Below are 17,719 nucleotides of genomic sequence, written 5' to 3' on the forward strand. Positions count from 1 at the left end.
GATGATGACCGTCTTTATTCAAGAACATACTTCACCGTTGCACTTTATTTTACAGACTGGCCAGGTACAGAGGTGAACATTTGCTCTGGATAATTTCTCTTGGAAAACAAATCTAGTCATACAAAGCAGGTGAAATGGAGAATCTGACATTTTAACAGTAACGTTTACTCTCTTTACCTATTGGGTTACTAGATTCATTAAATGCCTTCTCAAGACAAGCTCCATGTGTAAGATTTACTCAGACTGGCCTTGCATGTCCCAGTTGTATTAGCATGAAAGGATGAGGTGCAGCTCTATCTACTTTCAGAAATGACACCGTTTTTTTTTTTTCTCTCGAGTGCGTAAGCTTCCCAGACATTATTCAGAATTAGATATTTGCATGTTCTGTCTTCCTAGAGAGAAGATGCTCGCCCCATTTATAACTTTGAGCAATGCTTCTTTCAGGATCCACTAAGTGCATTCCTGTAGGGATTCCCTTTAATGAGGAGGCAGAGCCATTGCAAAGCCTAATGAGCATTCTATGCTAGTTATTCACATGTGAGTGCCATTGCCTGCTAATGAGGCTGTACTGGAGCCAGCTGGCCTATTTTTGGAAGTTCTTTCTCCTGTCATCTTGCTGTGAACATAATTGATAGAAAAACATCTGAACTCTGGAATTGGTACTTCCTATATGTTTGTCCTATCCTCTTATCTGTGGTTGTGACTGCCAGAGGGCTAGGTTCTGTAAATTCAGGGATAAGACTGTAAATTTTTGAATGATCTGAAAAATGTCCCATCCTCTGTCTCACTGCAGTTTCAGCTTGCAAAATTGGAAGGTCTGTTGAACATCTCAGGTTTGAATTCCCAGATAAATTGCCATCTTTCTCCGACTTTTTCACCAATGCTGGAAATGTCCTCCCTTCAGTCCTTGTTAAAGCCCCAGTTGGCTTCAGAGTCTCCTTTCAAACTTTTCAAGGTGCTGCAGATGTGGTGTCTCAGTTGTGGAATCATTTGTTCTAAGGAGACAATAATTACTCTTGAGGACTGTGTCTTGTCTAGAGACATGCAGGTATTGTTGAGGGCCTTTCATTTGATGATAGTTTTCTGTTCAGTTCCTTTAACAGTCAAATTATTTGCTCCCTCAAATACTGTCCAAAAAGAGGTGATCACTGTAGAACACCTACAGGTTCTGGGCTCTCAAACCAGTAGGACCCACTGAAATGTAGATTTTCCTCACATTCAGTTTGCACCCTATTCACACTTAGACTGGCACATTTTCTATATCTGAGTGTCAGACAACTAGCACTGAGTGTTGGAGGTGGCAGTCGTTATGCAATACAGATTGCCTCATTATTACCCCACAAACCGTTATCTGTAACCCTTTCCAGAGGAACCTAGCCTGAGAAATTGGTTGCCTGAATACGAAGTCTGTATTGTTGTTTCAGTGCTATAGAACCACTTCCAAGGCAGCTCAATGCCAGCTATTCCTTAAAGCTAAAGAAGATGGGCAGTGGCACTGCATTCTGCATTTAAACAAGGTGGAACTCTTACATGCTCATCTTCAAGGTAATATTAGTCAGTATTTCCCTGGCAATTGGAAGGACTGGTCTGTAATGCTGAATCTCCAGGTCATGTATTTTCATACAGTGATAAGACCAGCTTGAAATTATTTTGTTATTTTCTCACAAGGCATTATTGCTAGTTAAATGTCTTTCTATTTGGCTGATCTGCGACCACTGAAGTTTTTGCAAGGGTGCTGACTTTACATTTAAGGATTTTTTTCTTAATGAATGGTTTGTAAGGGAATTTGTAAGATAACAAACTCTTTAGTGTCTGCAAATTGTCCAGTACTTTTTTCATGCTTGTAGTCTCAAGATAAGCATACAAAGTTTGTACTTAATAGCATCTCAAACTGTAGAGGTCACTTGGTAGAGTTTTTAGTTCCTGAATAATGAGAACTTTTTGTTCTATAGAGAAATTCTGTGATAATCTCAATTAAGCATTTCACCTCTTCACCAGCCATCATGGTAATAATTATCCTTCTTTTATAAGGCATGTGTCCTTGAGAACCATGGTGATATGTCAAGCCAAACCTTACCCCAACTGCTTTCAGCTATGACTATACTGTGTGTACTTTTCACATCTACTCAACAATCAAGAATTCCTTTTTTTTCTGACATACACACCCACATATCTTCAGGGGATTGCCTCTCCAGTTTCCCCCATCCTACAGAGTGATAATTCCAGACACATGTATCTCTTGGGGTTGGGGATCCCTTGGCCTTCATAAGATGAAATGAAGCATGTCTTCGCATAAATGTCTTCATGTGCAAATCTCAGTTTGAGACAGGCAGACATTGACTGCCGTGTGTTTTAGCTGCAGGCAGGGTGGCACAATGGCAGCTATCAAATGGCAGCTGTTTGGTGACCAGTTTGTCAGAAATGGGGCTTGCTTATCAGCAGTTTTACTTCAGGCCTCCAGCTCTTCTGGAGATGATCAGAGTTGTATTTTTCACAATCTACCATATGACACAATAATCTTTTGGAAGTGGGATAAATCTATTTGACTTTTCATACCAAAGGAAATGTTTGATGCTGTTTCTTCAAAGTACTGTCACTGCTCAGACTACATCTCAAATAAGTCCCTAATGGCACAGTTAACTGGGCTCAAATAATTCAGTAGGAAGAATTTTGGTTCAGGTAATGGTAATTCTGATACCAGTGCTTTCTATTTGAGGTGGAATGACCTGCAGAATTGTGGTGCTGGGAACTTCTGGGTTTTTTGTTACATTTCTGAAATTTCTATTTCTTCCTTCCCTGTCAAAGCCGGGGTCTTGGTCATTTGTTCCTTGAAACATTTTACCATGTAAGGTCAATATCACCCTGATAACTAAGTCATTTCTACTACTGCTGTTACTACCAAATTTCAGGAGTTTTTCACGATTGTCCTGGTTTTGGCTGGGATAGAGTTAATTTTCTTTCTAATAGCTGGTATAGTGTTATGTCTTGGGTTCAGTATGAGAAGAATGTTGATAACACACTGATCTTTATAGTTATTGCTAAGTTGTGTTTATACTAAGTCAAGGATTTTTCAGCTTCTCATGCCCAGCCAGCAAGAAGGCTGCAGGGGCACAAGGAGTTGGGAGGGGACACAGCCAGGACAGCTGACCCAAACTGGCCAAAGGGGTATTCCATACCATGTGACATCATGTCCAGTATATAAACTGCAGGGAGTTGGCCAGGGGGGTGGATCGCTGCTTGGGAACTAACTGGGCATCAATTGGCAAGTGGTGAGCAACTGCATTGTGCGTCGCTTGTTTTGTCTATTCCAATTCTTTTATTTTTATTGTAATTTTATTATTGTTACTATCATGATTATTAGATTCTTCCTTTCTGTTCTATTAAACTGTTCTTATTTCAACCCATGAGTTTTACCTTTTTCCTTCCCATTCTCTCCCCATCCCACTGGGTGGGGGGGAGTGAGTGAGCGGCTACGTGGTGCTTAGTTGCTGGCTGGTGTTAAACCACGACAAGCTTCAAGTACTGTTCAAAAGAAAAAATGCAGCTTTTTCATCTTCTGAAAATCTGAGATTTCAATTTCAATGTCCTGTTGCTACAGAGGCTAAAATGGGTAATTTTTGGTCTTGAGCTGTTGAAGGATGACAGATTTAAAACCATGTGATTTGAAGATGCTGATAAAACTGTGAATTGTACTGTGTAACATTTGGAATGACCAGATTCTTTTTTTCTGTTATTTGAAGAAAATTATCCTGTTTGATCTTAAAGTATTGTACTTTATAAGTCATACCACATTAAATGGAAGAGTGCCATAAGTTTTGTATGTATTTAAATCGTCATTTAAAATTTCACAACAAAAACTTGAATAGTTTCCCAATCCACGTTTTTCCTTGTGAAATTCAGACTTAGCATGTAGCACTGAGGAGATCCAGGAGAGCAGTCATGTATCTCTCTGATTACTGGCAAATGACTGCAGTGGTATAGGAGCAGCATTCCCTGATGTATTCCTTATAAACTTAAACATCAACTTCTAAACGAGAGTTTCAGTGAGCTTGCATAGATTTGCATCAGTATTTGTTCCTGTATTCATAATTTCTAAACTTTTATCTGCTTCTAAGAACTATTTTCCTACCAGTTCTTTATTATACCACAGTCTTGCTAAACTTATTTAAAGCTGTAGACCCCTGTAAAAGATTTCAAAACAATTAAGGAAACTAATAAGCAAAATACGAACAACAGTAAATGTTTACATTAATGTTTTGTCATAACAGAAGAACTGGAGTGCCCTCTAGTTCTCTCAGAAAAACCTAAAAAATACAATCAATTTGAAAATATGATTTTACCTTAATGTCTTCTTGGAAAGTAATTTTATTCAAAGAATTATTTTCAAGACAGACATAAAGAAATAAAGAGCTAGAAATAAAATGAGCATAAGCAATAGCATTAGTTTTGAAAAAAGATCTAGAAGTAATTGCAAAGGTGTGTGCTAATGGACACACTAATGGACATTAGGATATTGCAGAACTTCTCATTTATAGTATAGCATCATGCAAAAAAGTTGCATCTCAATATTTGTACTTCCACCCCTCCCATCCCACTCCCCACAAAAGGCTGCTGGCACTGAATATTACAAGATTATGTGTGACTTTTCTGTTCCTGTATTGCTCTTTATGCTAAGGATCTGTTCTGTGTTTTCTGGTGTTGCAGCAGCATGTTTTTAATTGCTGTCTGGGTGAATTATACTTTATTTTGCGACTACTGTATCTGATATAGTGGTGAGATTATTATGTGTCTTCATAAACATTTCAGAATGTTGTAAAATAAGGCTGGTGTGTAGTTTTAAATATATTTGGGGTATTTTGTTTAAGGAAAATTTGCAAAAGGATGCTTTTCACAAATCGGTAAGTTGTAGAGTCATCTCTAAATAAAATATCAATGGGAGGCTGGAAAATGGAGTTCTGATATTGTCGTTTCATCCCATTTAAACTTTTTATGCTATTTCCTTTAAAATTGAAACTGATTTGTTTCTTGCTAGTTAGAATAAATATGCAACTCATTTACCAATTCACTTAGGATAAGCCAACTTTTTTACACAGGACAAGTGACAGAAAAGGGAAACTATAGCATGCCATCAGTTTTGTGGCTTGAAATCTTACTTTGTGCTTATCTGCGTCAGTTTTAACTTTCATAAATTATATCAAGGAACTGAGTTGATGTAGTTGTATTTTCTTGCAGTGGAATTCCTGGGAAGAAATGTGGAACAGTCATAGTAACGGCAGAGGAACTAGGCTGTTGCCGAGTAAGTGTGTGTTCATTGCTTTTTGAAAAATAAAATTTAAATGATTTTGTGATTTACACTGCACCAGATTGTGAAAGTTATAATATATAAATTTGCATTTTGATATGTGTAAGAAGTTAAGATACTGTTTTCCTATCAGTTACTCTTAGTTTTAGATAGAAGAAGTAGAAAGAAGCAGAAAACAATATGAAGCATAAAGTTTTTGATAATTAGATGAGTTTTAAATCTAGTCTTTTTTTCCCTAAGTAATTAATCACATTTTAATCTCTTAGTGTCCAATTTTTAACAAAGATCCATTTGTTACAGCCATGGAATTATAGTTCCATTATGGAATATTGACATTGCATGAACACCAAAGTAAAATTTTAACCTTGTAATTAAAAGGTTTTATGCTAATAGCGAGTCATATTATTTTAAAAATGTGAAATTAATGTTTATGGGAAAAAACTAGTAAGGTATTTCAAAGAATCACCATAAAAGAAGAGTTTAAACAGTTTTCTTTAAAGAAAGTGAAGACTTCCATGGCCTATTAATGGCAGATGCCTACGGGAAACAGAAACTGGAAGAAAGAATACGGAAGAATTACCGATGTGGGGTGATAAAGACTAGTTGGAATCTGAGGAAGGAGGCAGTTTGTCAAAGCATGGTATATATTGGATGGGGCTGTAGGGTGTATCTTTGAAGAGTTTGCAGATAACAATTTAACATTTAAGATAACAAATCTTAAATGAAGAAAGCAATAGTATCAGACATTTTATGAGAATGTTCAGGAGATCTGGAGAGTACCAGATTAGATATATAAACCTACAAAAATACCTTGAGGCTTGAAGAGATTTGTTTCTGGGGCTTAGTTTTTGTAATTTGATGGTATTGAGGGGGTAATGCTTTGGCTTTTGTATAACTTCTAACTTTCATAATACATCATAAGTGGTTAATTTTTTTCTATTTATGCAGTAGTCATGTTTCTCTTTTTATTAATATATCCAATAGCTAATCTGTTTAGGCCTTATTTTCTTACATTCGTTAGATATTTGAACTAAAAACCTTAATTTTGTGCCATATTTCCAGCTTAGTCAAGTTTGTATTATTTCTCTGCAGAAGTGGTATAGTGGTATATTTGAATAGCACATCGGCTCAAATCTTACCTACCTTTTCCAGGCAACCTGCCAGTCCTGCACAGTTATGTTAATAGGGTGCACCAACTCAGTCTCATTTAACTGCCATCTAGCAGTAGGAAATTCCCGTGTTACTGGTATGAATGAATAAGTATGGTCATAGGAAATGCCTGTCTTTCCCCTCTGTTTTATATTGGCTCAAACTTTTGTACGTAGTACATGAAAATGTTCACACTTTTATCAGATGACAAAATGTGTGTATCATTTAATTGCTTTCCTGTAGAAATTGTACTTCTACATTTCTTAAGTTAAGCTCTTGCCATTCTTAAGAGATCTTTGCCATCACCCCAAGCATTTATTGGTAACCTTAAGAGACTAAAGACAATTTTTTCCTGATATTCTGGGTTTATCCTCCAAGACCAGCATTTGTATCCCAGTTGTAATAAACTATTCAGAAGTCATAAATATGTCATTAAATCCATAATCAGGTTTTTTTTTCTTTCCCTTTTAATGAAGACAAATACTAGGTGCCTTCCAAGGCCCTCATGTTCTTCCAGATTCACCCCACTCAAATTTTACATACGTGATGACTAGTTCAAAATCACTGAGGGGACCTGGCAAATAATTTGGGGCTCAGTCTCTCTCTCTCTCTCTTGCTCTCTCTTTTGCATCCTCTGTCATGCTCCTTTATGTGCACACTCTCTCACACAATCTCTTGTGCTGTCTCACCAGCTGTCACATACTTTCTCTGGGATATTTTCCTACCTAAGTTTATTCAGTATTTGGATTAATTCTTATCTGATCTTCTGAGATTTTTTGCGAAACTTTTATAGTTCATATTCAGGACTGCAAAGATTTTTAGAATCACTGAATTGCTGAGGTTGGAAGAGACCTTGTGAGATTGTCTAATCTGACCCTCCTGGCTCTTCTTAGAGCAGGTTACTTGTTGGCTCTGTGCAGTCAGGTTTTGAGTATGCCCAAGCAGACACCACAGTCTCTCTGTTTGTGTTCCGCCACACTCACAGTAAAAAGGTTTTTTCTTGTATTTAAATGGAATTGCCTGTATTTCAATTTGTACCTGTTACCACTTGTTCTTCCACTGGATACTGCTAACCAGAGTCTGTTTACTCCCTCCCATCAGGTATTTATACAAATTGGTAAGATCCCTCTGAGCCTTCTCTTCTCCAGGCTAAATAATTCCAGCTCTCTCAGCCTCTTCTCATATGAGAAATGGTCCAATCCCTTAATCATTTCAGTGACCTTTTTGCTGGAATCACTCCAGCCTGTCCACATCTTTCTTGTACTGGGGAGCCCAGAACTGAACACAGTACTCCAGGGTGGCCTCACCAGTGCCGAGTCACTTCTTTCAACTTTATGTCAGCACTCTTCCTAATGCAGCCCAGGATCTTTGCTGCCAAGGGCACATTGGTGAGCTTGGTGTCCACCAAGACCCCCTAGTCCTTTTCTGCAAAGCTGCTTTCCAGCTGTTTGGCCTGCAGCCTGTACTGGTGCATGGGGTTATTCCCCTCCAAGTGCAGTACTTGACATTTCCCTCTGTTGAACTCTGTAAAGTTCATGTTGGTTTGTTTTTCCAGCCTGTACAGGTGCATCGGAATGGCAGCACAACTATCTGGTGTATAAGCTGCTACTTCTAGTATTGTATCATTTGCAAGCTTGCTGAGGGTCTACTCTGTCCCATCAACCATGTCATGAATGAAGATGTTTAATATTACTGGCCCCATTTTTGACATCTGGGGTATAGCACTAGTGACTGGTCTCCAGCTGGACTTTGTGCTACTGATCATGACACTTTGAAGCCCGGCAGTTCAGCCAGTTTTCAGTCTACCTCACTGTGCAGTTATCTAGTCTGTAATTCATCAGTTTGTGAACAAGGATATTATAGGAGACAGTGACTAAGGCCATGCTAAGGTCAAGAATAAACAACATCCTCTAGTCTCACCTCACCCACTGAGACACTCATTTGATGAGGGAAGGCTTCAGGTTGATCAGGCGGTGAATTTCCGCTTTGTAAATCCATGCTGATGACTCTCAGCCACCTTGTCTTCCATGTGTTTGGAAATGTTTTCCAGGATTGTTTGCTCTATCATCTTGTCAGGGATTGAGGAAGGACTGGCCTGGATCCTCTCCCTTGTCCTTTCTCAAAGACAGGAGTGACATTTTCTTTCTCCCAGTCCTCAGGAACTTTCCCTGAACATTATGACTTTCCAAAGATAATCGAAAGTGGCCTCACAGTGACATTGGCCAACTCCATCAGCACTCACAGGTGCATCCTATCAGGTCCCACGGACTTCTGTATGTCTAGTCTGTTTAAGTGTTCTCTTACCTGGTCCTTCCCTACCAAGGGCAAGTCATCCCTGTTTCAGACTTTCTCAGGTCTGGGTCTCGGGTGGCCAAGATTCTTGAAGGCAAATCTTACCAGCAAAGACCAAGGCATAGAAAGCTCTGAGAAACACGGACTTTTCCATGTCCATTGTCACCTAGTCCCCTGCGCCACTCAGTGGTGAGCCTGCATTTTCCCTAGTCTTCCTCTTGCTGCTGTTACACCTGTAGACCTGTTTATGGAACACAGTCTTCCAGCAGGCCCTGCCCCAGTTAGCTGGTGAGTCTGCAGTTTTATCTTTGCATTTATAATCCTTCTTGCATTCTTGACTCTGCCCAAAGAGGTGACCATGTGTGACTATCAGTTTGCCTGACCACAGCAAAGAAACTTTTCTCCTTATTTGTCATCAGAATGGGTGTATTTGGTATCTTCCAGGATCATTTTCTGGAAGCTTCTAGACTCTTAATAGCAAGTTGCTAAGCCATTTGCTTTACAGGCAGCTGGAGCAGACAACTGCAGGTTTAAGTCACTGAAGGAATGAGGCTTAATCCTGTCTCACTGGAGTTTTTAAAATTAATTCTAATATGCATTCTTTGCCTGTGCACCTACTTCCCTGAGAATGCAACTTTGGATGTCAGAAAATATTGGAAATATCCTGAGGCATTTAGCATAGAAATTTACCCTTCCTCTGCATCCCTTTACAAAGGAATTCTTTGTTCCAGCAGTTCAAATTGCACTATAAGGACATTACAGGAATGCGAATATGTAGCGGGTGTCTAGAAGGCAGATACCCTCATTGATTTTGTTTTCTATTTGTATGGTTATTAGTCAATGATTTTTTAATTTTAATTTAGTGTAGTAAACTGCATGTATGTAACTTTTCTGTATTACCTATTTCAGGATTCAGTTTTAATGCAATTTTGTGCGAACAAACTAGATAAGAAGGACTTCTTTGGGAAATCTGATCCTTTCCTTGTATTTCATCGAAGCAATGAAGATGGCAGGTAGATGCCTGTTAAGTATTTCTGCTGCTAAACAGCAGGCAACTTATTTATTTGCAGATGGTAATACAGTTTTTGGTTTTTTATATTTGTCAGATTAAGCTGTATTTCTTTTATAATGCTTGTTGGATTTAAGTATATCATGTTATGCAGTATAAGAATAAAACTATTGTAACAAATAGATCAAATATTGCAACTCAGAGTTTTAAGAGTTAAATGTGTAATAAATATAGACACTGTGAAAATTAATTGTAATAAAAATAGTTAAATAGCATTACTTTTGTTGGGGTATAGTATGCCTTTAATTTAAATAGAATTCTCAAAACTGTAGCTGCAGAATATGCTAATGCTTAGAAATTGTTTTAGATAAAAACATTTTATACTGCAAATTTGGAAATATCTTTTCTCTTTTTAACAGTTCTAGGAAATAGAATTAAAAAATATCTTAAATAGAAATTTTTTTTTACAAGTGGCTGTTGCTACATTCATGCTTTAATTTGTTAAAGTGGGTTAATCTCTGCTGTTCTGCTGCCAAGACTTGACATGCTAACTTCTGGTCAACATACTGGTTACGTGGGGGTCTATTGGCAAGTTAAGTTTTCTTGGAAACTGATAGTCCTCACCTATAACATCGTATCAAAAGAAAGGCTAGACGTGTATGATATTACTTGTTTTAGTAGCTTAACTGGAACAGTTGTTAACATAAACCTGTGTATGGGTATATGTGTGTCTGTTCCCTGCTCTTTTCCTCTTGGAGGCAGATTATAGGAACAGCTTCCTAAATAAACGCTGAAATATCTTAAATTGCAAACCTGGAGAATTTATGGCTCCTTTGTGAGTGGCATTAAGGTCATTAGTGAAATTTCTCTGGGCATTACTGAGAGTGCTGGTATATGCAGTTTCTCTTGGCCTTGAGTGCTATGCTTCCCCACTTCCTTCCAAGAGGTGAGTGTTGAGCCACTGATTCTTTATTGGTCTGCTGAATCCAACAGGAGGTTGGGGCACTACTTCTGCACCCATGGGCAGAAGGATGGCCCCTTTTCTGTCTCAGCTTCAGGCATGCCTTCTGAATCATAGCCAGGATAAAAACACAGGCCTTCAGAATGTAAGGAAGATATTCCCTCAAAGGACAACTTTAGTTTTATCTGTATGTAGAATTTCAGTAGTGATTTCACCAGTGACCTTGCGTCCTGATTTCTTTTGAACAGTTCAGTCCCCAAGATGAGGATTCAAAATAAATATTTTAATTTTGCATCATTTAGAGAAAGCAGAATGCATTAAAACAATTCATTGTATTTCACCTGAGAGAAGGTGATCATGGGATCTCACAGAGGCTTATATGTTTTACTTGAGATAGCCCTGATTAAAAAATCGTAGACATAAAATGGGGAACAAAAATCAGAAAGCCACAACTCCCTTGGCTTAGTTTCTTAATCGCTTCGCTAAGCAAGAGTCAAATCCTTACCAGAATGCTTTATTTCTGGATCTGTGACTGACTACTGGCTGTACAAGACCTGTTTAAACAAGTGGGATGGAGATTGCTCTTGCCTGAAATAACTCACTGAATGGTAGTAATTCTTGTCGAAGTTTTGGGTAAAAACATTTTAGGTTTAGAGTTGTTTAGCACCCTAGTCTGTAATCTCTCTCAAACAGGTCTGTTCTCTTCAGTCCTCCCTTCTCTCTGATTTCACTGCATTTCTTTTTTTCTTACATTAAATTTTATATGGACATTGTATGAGTGAATAGACATGACAGCTCTTTTGATTCAGTGTTTGATGACACAAAAGAAAAAATAAATAAATACAAAATATATCTTTTTTTATTACAGTTTTACAATCTGCCACAAAACAGAAGTCATAAAAAATACATTAAATCCAGTGTGGCAGGCATTCAAGATTTCTGTCAGAGCACTGTGTAATGGAGACTATGACCGGTAAGCTATAGGTTAAGCTTTCTTAGCATATACAGTTTTTTTCCCCCTAACTCATATATTCTTTTATATGTAAGTTTTTCCTATGCAGTTCAGTTCCTGATGTTATTTAGGTTATTTAATCAGCATTTTGAAAGCATAATATGTGTTCAAAACCATTCATCACATTGAAGAATTTAGAAAAATAAAGCCAATATGCTAAATCTGTAGGAAATGTTAGTGGTGATTTCTGGAAAAAAATTCTTTGCTCTCTATGGTGTGGTTAAGAAACAGTTGGAAAGAAAAGACTGATTTGAAGAATGGCCGCTGTTACTAGTCTGCACAAGTTTTAATAATGTTTCAGTGAAAAACAGTGATGATCTGTCTTCCTTGGGTGACATTGTAATGTCAGAGGATACTGATAAATGAAAGCTTTTAAAATATATAGGTAAGTAGATGAGAAATGCAGGGGGTAATCATCATCATCTTCAGATTTGAAGTTTTCAGTGATCCCATGCAAAAGGATCCATCTTTGAAAAACATGGTAATAATACCATGTTTTTAACCATATTTTACCAATAATAAGAAGCAGATTAGTTAAATTGAGGAACGATGGATGCTTTTAGACTCCTTAAAAAATGGACATGTTAGCTTCTAACAACATCAACAAGAAAAATGTTTAATTCCCTGTTGATGACTTCTTGTTCTGTTGTCACCGTTCATATTTTTTAAATACATTTAGATATTGGTGTTTTTATTAAGTACCCAGTTAAATGTCTGGTAGTTTATCTCTGCTACCTGAAATCTGGAGTACTGGAATTACTTTGGTAAGACTGAGAAAGTATACATTTATTGATTAGTCATAATACTTTTAGCAGTGTATAGTGTACTATTTAGTTTAAAATCATGAAGGAAATATATGAAGACTAGGATAAAAATATGCATAATACGTAAGCTGAATGTAGTAGATAGGTGGGTAGATGTCCTAAGGTTCAGTTCAGCTTTACATAGACTGAAAAAAACAAGAGATGCAAAATGTACTTGTCTGGGTATTTCAAAGGCAAAAGGTCAAAAATCTGGTTTGAATGCCCTGTAACCCCTGAATATCTGTTTTATTTTATTAAGTTGAGATTGGTATGATCATATCTTATTATCTTACATAAGTTAAGGTATTTTATCTTATTGGTTAAAATAAAAAGATGTTTAGTATTGCATTCTTTTAACCGTGAACTAAAGTTTCCATAAGCAGAAGCCAAATCCTTTGTTGAAACATATTGCTGCTTGTAGGGAAATTCAGTAAGACTTTGCTCAAATTGATAATTTTCCTATGAGTGTGTCTTTGAAACAATCTTTAATTTGGAATTTAAGTAGTTACTTTTCTACCTCAATTTTTATTTTCAGCTTCCATTTACATGATTACTGTCCATTCATGTACCTTTTATGTTACTGTAGTACATGATTTTGCCATGCCATAACTCTATTGTATTAATTTATCAAGCTAATTATTCAGTGAAATGTGTACACTACAATTATTTTAATTAGTTACCATGAAAGCCTAGTCTTCTGGGGAAGCATACCTTGAACTTGTAATTTACTAGCTAATGCCAGGGGATAAACACACCAACTCTTGAATCAGCCGACTGAATCTCAGTAGTCAATATGAAGAAGCAGGAGAGTAAGAGGTGCTTATATTCACTAAGCTAAGCAGAATGCTTTCATGGTAATAAACTTAAAGCTCTGTCTTTATAATCTGTGTATTAAAAAGTCAAAAGCTAATTGACTTGTGATTTATTTTTTTTTTCCTAAGAAAGTGGTATTTTTTTAATCAATTTTTTGGGAAAAGGCCATTTTTAGTGTTTCCTACTGGATCTTAGCTGCTTTATTTATCTGTGATACTCTTCCAGTACTTGATGTCATGTTCCTTCAGACTGAAGGAGAAAGGGTTCTCCTACATTGCTAACACTCTCCTTGTGAAGTACTTGATGCGTGTTGGTTAATTTTCCAATTAAATGCAATAAAAATGCAGCAATTTCATAATAAGTACATTCTAATCAAATAGAATTTTTAACTTGTATATGGGTTCATGTGCATAATGCATACGCAAAAGAGTGCTCATGAAGCTAGTCTCTGGACGCTGCACTATTTATCATATTAAAGAAAAAAGGTTTTCATAATAATTTAAAAAAGATACTGTGGTAGAGGCATATTGAAATAACTCCAGAATTCCAAAAGAGAATTAAAAAGTATAATAGCATGCCTCAAATTACTGCGTAACTACTGTTTTCTTATGTTGATTCTACTTTGAATGCTTTCAACATAATGTGCTCAGTGAACGCCTTATGAGTAAAAGGCTCCATGGAACTTCATAATCCTGCCTACAACAATCATGTTTCAAATTAAGAAATACTCATTAGCTGTCAGATTAATTCAAATTAGTATCTGCTGATAGTCCAGAAAAAGCATCCAAAGTTTGGGGTTTTTTTATTTGAAAATGTTTCTTTCTAAAGGTAATGATTAGCTTCCTAAGCTCAGCATGGTAATACATAAAAACACAAACCTCAGAAGTCTCTTTCAGATAATGATAGTTTCACAAATCAAATTTTGGTGCTCTGGGTTCTGTGATAGATGTGAAAGGTGGGAATAATATCATTAGTAAGAATATATCACAGTAAACATTCATTCTGGTTTTGGAGAGAGTAAATCTTCAGTTAGCGTATGCTTCTGAGTAAGCTCTGTCCACTTCTTCATTGTGAAAAGGCCAGGATTTACTTAATTTTTCTCACACTATATAATCATACAGTATGTTTGCAGCCATGACAGGGATGGGATTTCAGTACTACAGTAGTAATTAGTAGCTCTAATATTTTTGTTCTCTTCTTTCTTTCTCTTAATATGAGCTCTCAAGTAGCATGTACACACAGTTATTTTCTGCATAAAAGCTTTAAGACAGAGATATCCTAAACCCCAACATTCTCCAACCTTGATTTTTTTTAAATGAAAGATTTTTTTACATTACAATAGAGAACCCATCCTTTAAACTGTGTCCTTTAAGATAAAGTAGCAGTGTAGAGAGGGTAAAATATCAGTATGTGAAGATTTGAATGGCCTTTTAATATCTTGCATGTCATGCAAAATAGGTAAAACTCAAGATCTGTGATCAATCCTTTTAATATGAAATAAATTTCAGGAGAGAGGAGCTTTATTCAAGGAAGAATTGCTCTTACTGAAGTTACATGTCTGAAGATCCTTCTCAAGAATTTATCTTGATAATCTTAAGAATTTATCTTAATAATTCAGGTTTTCTCACTGAGATGATTAGGCTATTTGAACACAGATTTGTAAGACAATGCAGAACTCAAGTCCCACTAAACCTTATGTAAATCTTAACTTAAATCACTGGTGTGTCATGTCTATCTTAATAATAACAGGTGTTGAAACCTGGAAGTAAAATAATGGTTCTCTATGGAAAAAAACTCTTGTGATACTGCCTTTTTTACTAAATTAAATATGGTTTCTTTTCAAAGGTCAAATACTTGGTGGGATAAAGTAGGTTTGGAGCTGTTCTTGACATCATTCCACAGAACAACTTTCACTTTAATCAGTTTTCATTCTAAGGTAACTTAACCCCAAACTGAAATTCCACAAGAGGGATAAAATGTAACAAATGGTGTGGTCAGAGCCCTTAAATTTGAGTTGAAAAGAGAAACATCTAGAGAAAACAACTCCTTCTTTGCCTATTTTGAAATATCATAAAAAATGTGAAAAACATCTAGACATGAATTTGTTGCTGTACGTAAGACCAGCTGTTGATCAACCTTATCCCCTTCCTAGTCCCTTCCTAGTAAAGAAAATTATTCAACATGTATTCAACCGTATCTCAAAGGAAGACTGGGGAGCAGCTTCTGTGGGAGCAAATTACAAAGTAATTGCTTGGATTCCTGCCCACCCCTATTAATACCACAGACCTGATGACTTCACTTCATGTGAAACTGTTCTGAAGAATGAAAGTAAGCAAGTTGCTGCTTAAAATACAGGGAGTCTGGAGGTGTTATTTTTCTATCTCATGTTCAGTTCATTTTAGGCCGGACAGGATTCATTATTACTGATTGTTGAATTTACTTATATATACACTCTTTCTGTAGTAAAGGGAGGTAAATAAAACTATATACTATCTCCATCCTGATACATGTTTCCTGTTTCATTAATGATAGTGATGATAATATGCTCTGTAATATTTGCATTTTAAGAAATCCACTCTTCAAGTAAGTAAAATAAGGTTGATCCTTTACATGGGAAATTTTTGTTTTCTACATCTTGTCTGTTTCCCAGTCATCCCTGAAGCAAGAATAGTTAGAGCTGTCCTCAGAGGTTCACTTTATTCTTAAGGAAACAGTTCACCCCCACATTCATCTTCCATTTGCAGCTTTTACATGTGTATAGAGTCATAGAATGGTTTGGGTTGGAAAGGACCTTAAAGGTCATCTAGTTCCAACCCCCCTGCCATGGGCAGGGACACCTTCCACTAGACCAGGTTGCTCAAAGCCCCATCCAACCTGGCCTTGAACACTGCCAGGGATGGGGCATCCACAGCCTCTCTGGGCAACCTGTTCCAGTGCCTCACCACCCTCACAGTGAAGAACTTCTTCCTTACATCTAATCTAAATCTACCCTCTTTCAGTTTAAAACCATTTCCCCTTGTCCTGTCACTACAGGCCCTACTAAAAAGTCTTGTCTCCATCTTTCTTATAAGCTCCTTTTATATATTGAAAGGCCACAATAAGGTCTCCCCAGAACCTTCTCTTCTCCAGGCTGAACAACCCCAAATCTCTGAGCCTTTCTTTGTAAGAGAGGTATAGTCTCATAGATGTGAAGTAGTGCATAGGAGGTACATGAGCTTGCTTATTGGATCACACTTTTAGCTAAACTGTGTCAGTATCCTGTCTCAGTATCCTGATTCACACAGTAGCCAGTTGCAGATTCATCAGAGGGATGCTCAAGAAACTGTATGAAACTATTATATTCTTAAGCTTTTTCATGAGGCGCTTCTCTGCAAATTTGCCAACTAGTTATTGTTTTATACTGTGAAAAAATATTTTAGATCCATGTATTATTTTGTGTGTATAATAATCTTACTAGTTTGGCTTTCATATCTGATTTAAATGAAATAAATTCTAATTAGTTCTCCTATTGAAAAAGTGTTTGCACTGAGTACTTGTGTGTTGGCAGACTTTAACGTTTTATTACCCAGCCTGCCCACCAGCTCCTGACTCACTAAGAGGAGGGTGAGTGTTCCCACAGTGTCCAGGGCAATCTGACAGTTTGGGAAAAACTGGTACCCAGAGTCTGCCTCTCATGTTCCCCCCATACCCCACAATCTGCTTGTCCCATTTCATTCTAGGAAGCCAGACTCATGGTTGTGTTGTATAATCTGATGGTTCTCTAGTGTAGTCTGATGAAAGAACTAAACAACTATCCTGTTGGCTTTATAGGAATTAAAAAAAAATTATGCTGCACTTTTCTGTCCTCTTTGGTCAGTTAGCCAAGCAGCCTCCTCCTCTGTTGAGAGCTAGGGGGGAGTTTAAGAATGGAAAAGTGCAGTCTTTAAAGAACTACGAATTCTTTCATTTCCAGCCACAGACAGGGCCTTCACAAAGGGTGGATCTCACGCAGTTTTCATTTTTCACCACTGGAAAATGTTTAGAAGAGGTTAATACTGTCTACCATATTGATGTTTTATAGTGTTCTGGAGTAGTTATTTTTGTTTAAGAGCCAAAATGTATGGACTAGAATTCCTTTCTGCTTTAAATGTTCTTTACTTTGTATTGTGAACATTGCTTTTAATCTGTACTTTGTTGCTTAATAATTTTGTTTTATAAAGGCCCTCTCAAGCTCTGCACACTTCTCAAATATGGTTATATTACTTTTTTTCTGTAAGATGTTATTACCCCACAGTAGATATCCCTTTTCCAGATAATAGCATATACAAAAGAAACCTTCAAAATAAGTTCCAGTTTGTTAATGTTCTTAAAAACTTTGATAATACTTTAAGGTTTGAAG

General features: G+C 36.9%; 1 protein-coding gene across 2 annotated transcripts in view; it reads left to right on the plus strand.

The window, feature by feature from the left end:
- Positions 1-17,719, plus strand: part of CPNE8 (copine 8) — a 109,278-nt gene that overhangs the window by 50,876 nt on the left and 40,683 nt on the right. For both annotated transcript variants that reach the window (XM_030015655.1, XM_030015657.1), the window contains 3 exons: positions 5,233-5,296; positions 9,653-9,756; positions 11,582-11,686. In XM_030015655.1, the coding sequence (XP_029871515.1) occupies positions 5,233-5,296; positions 9,653-9,756; positions 11,582-11,686 (273 nt within the window). The remainder of the gene's footprint in view (positions 1-5,232; positions 5,297-9,652; positions 9,757-11,581; positions 11,687-17,719) is intronic.

Source organism: Aquila chrysaetos, chromosome 5 (genome assembly GCF_900496995.4).
Source record: "Aquila chrysaetos chrysaetos chromosome 5, bAquChr1.4, whole genome shotgun sequence".
NCBI classification, from domain to species: Eukaryota; Metazoa; Chordata; class Aves; order Accipitriformes; family Accipitridae; genus Aquila; species Aquila chrysaetos.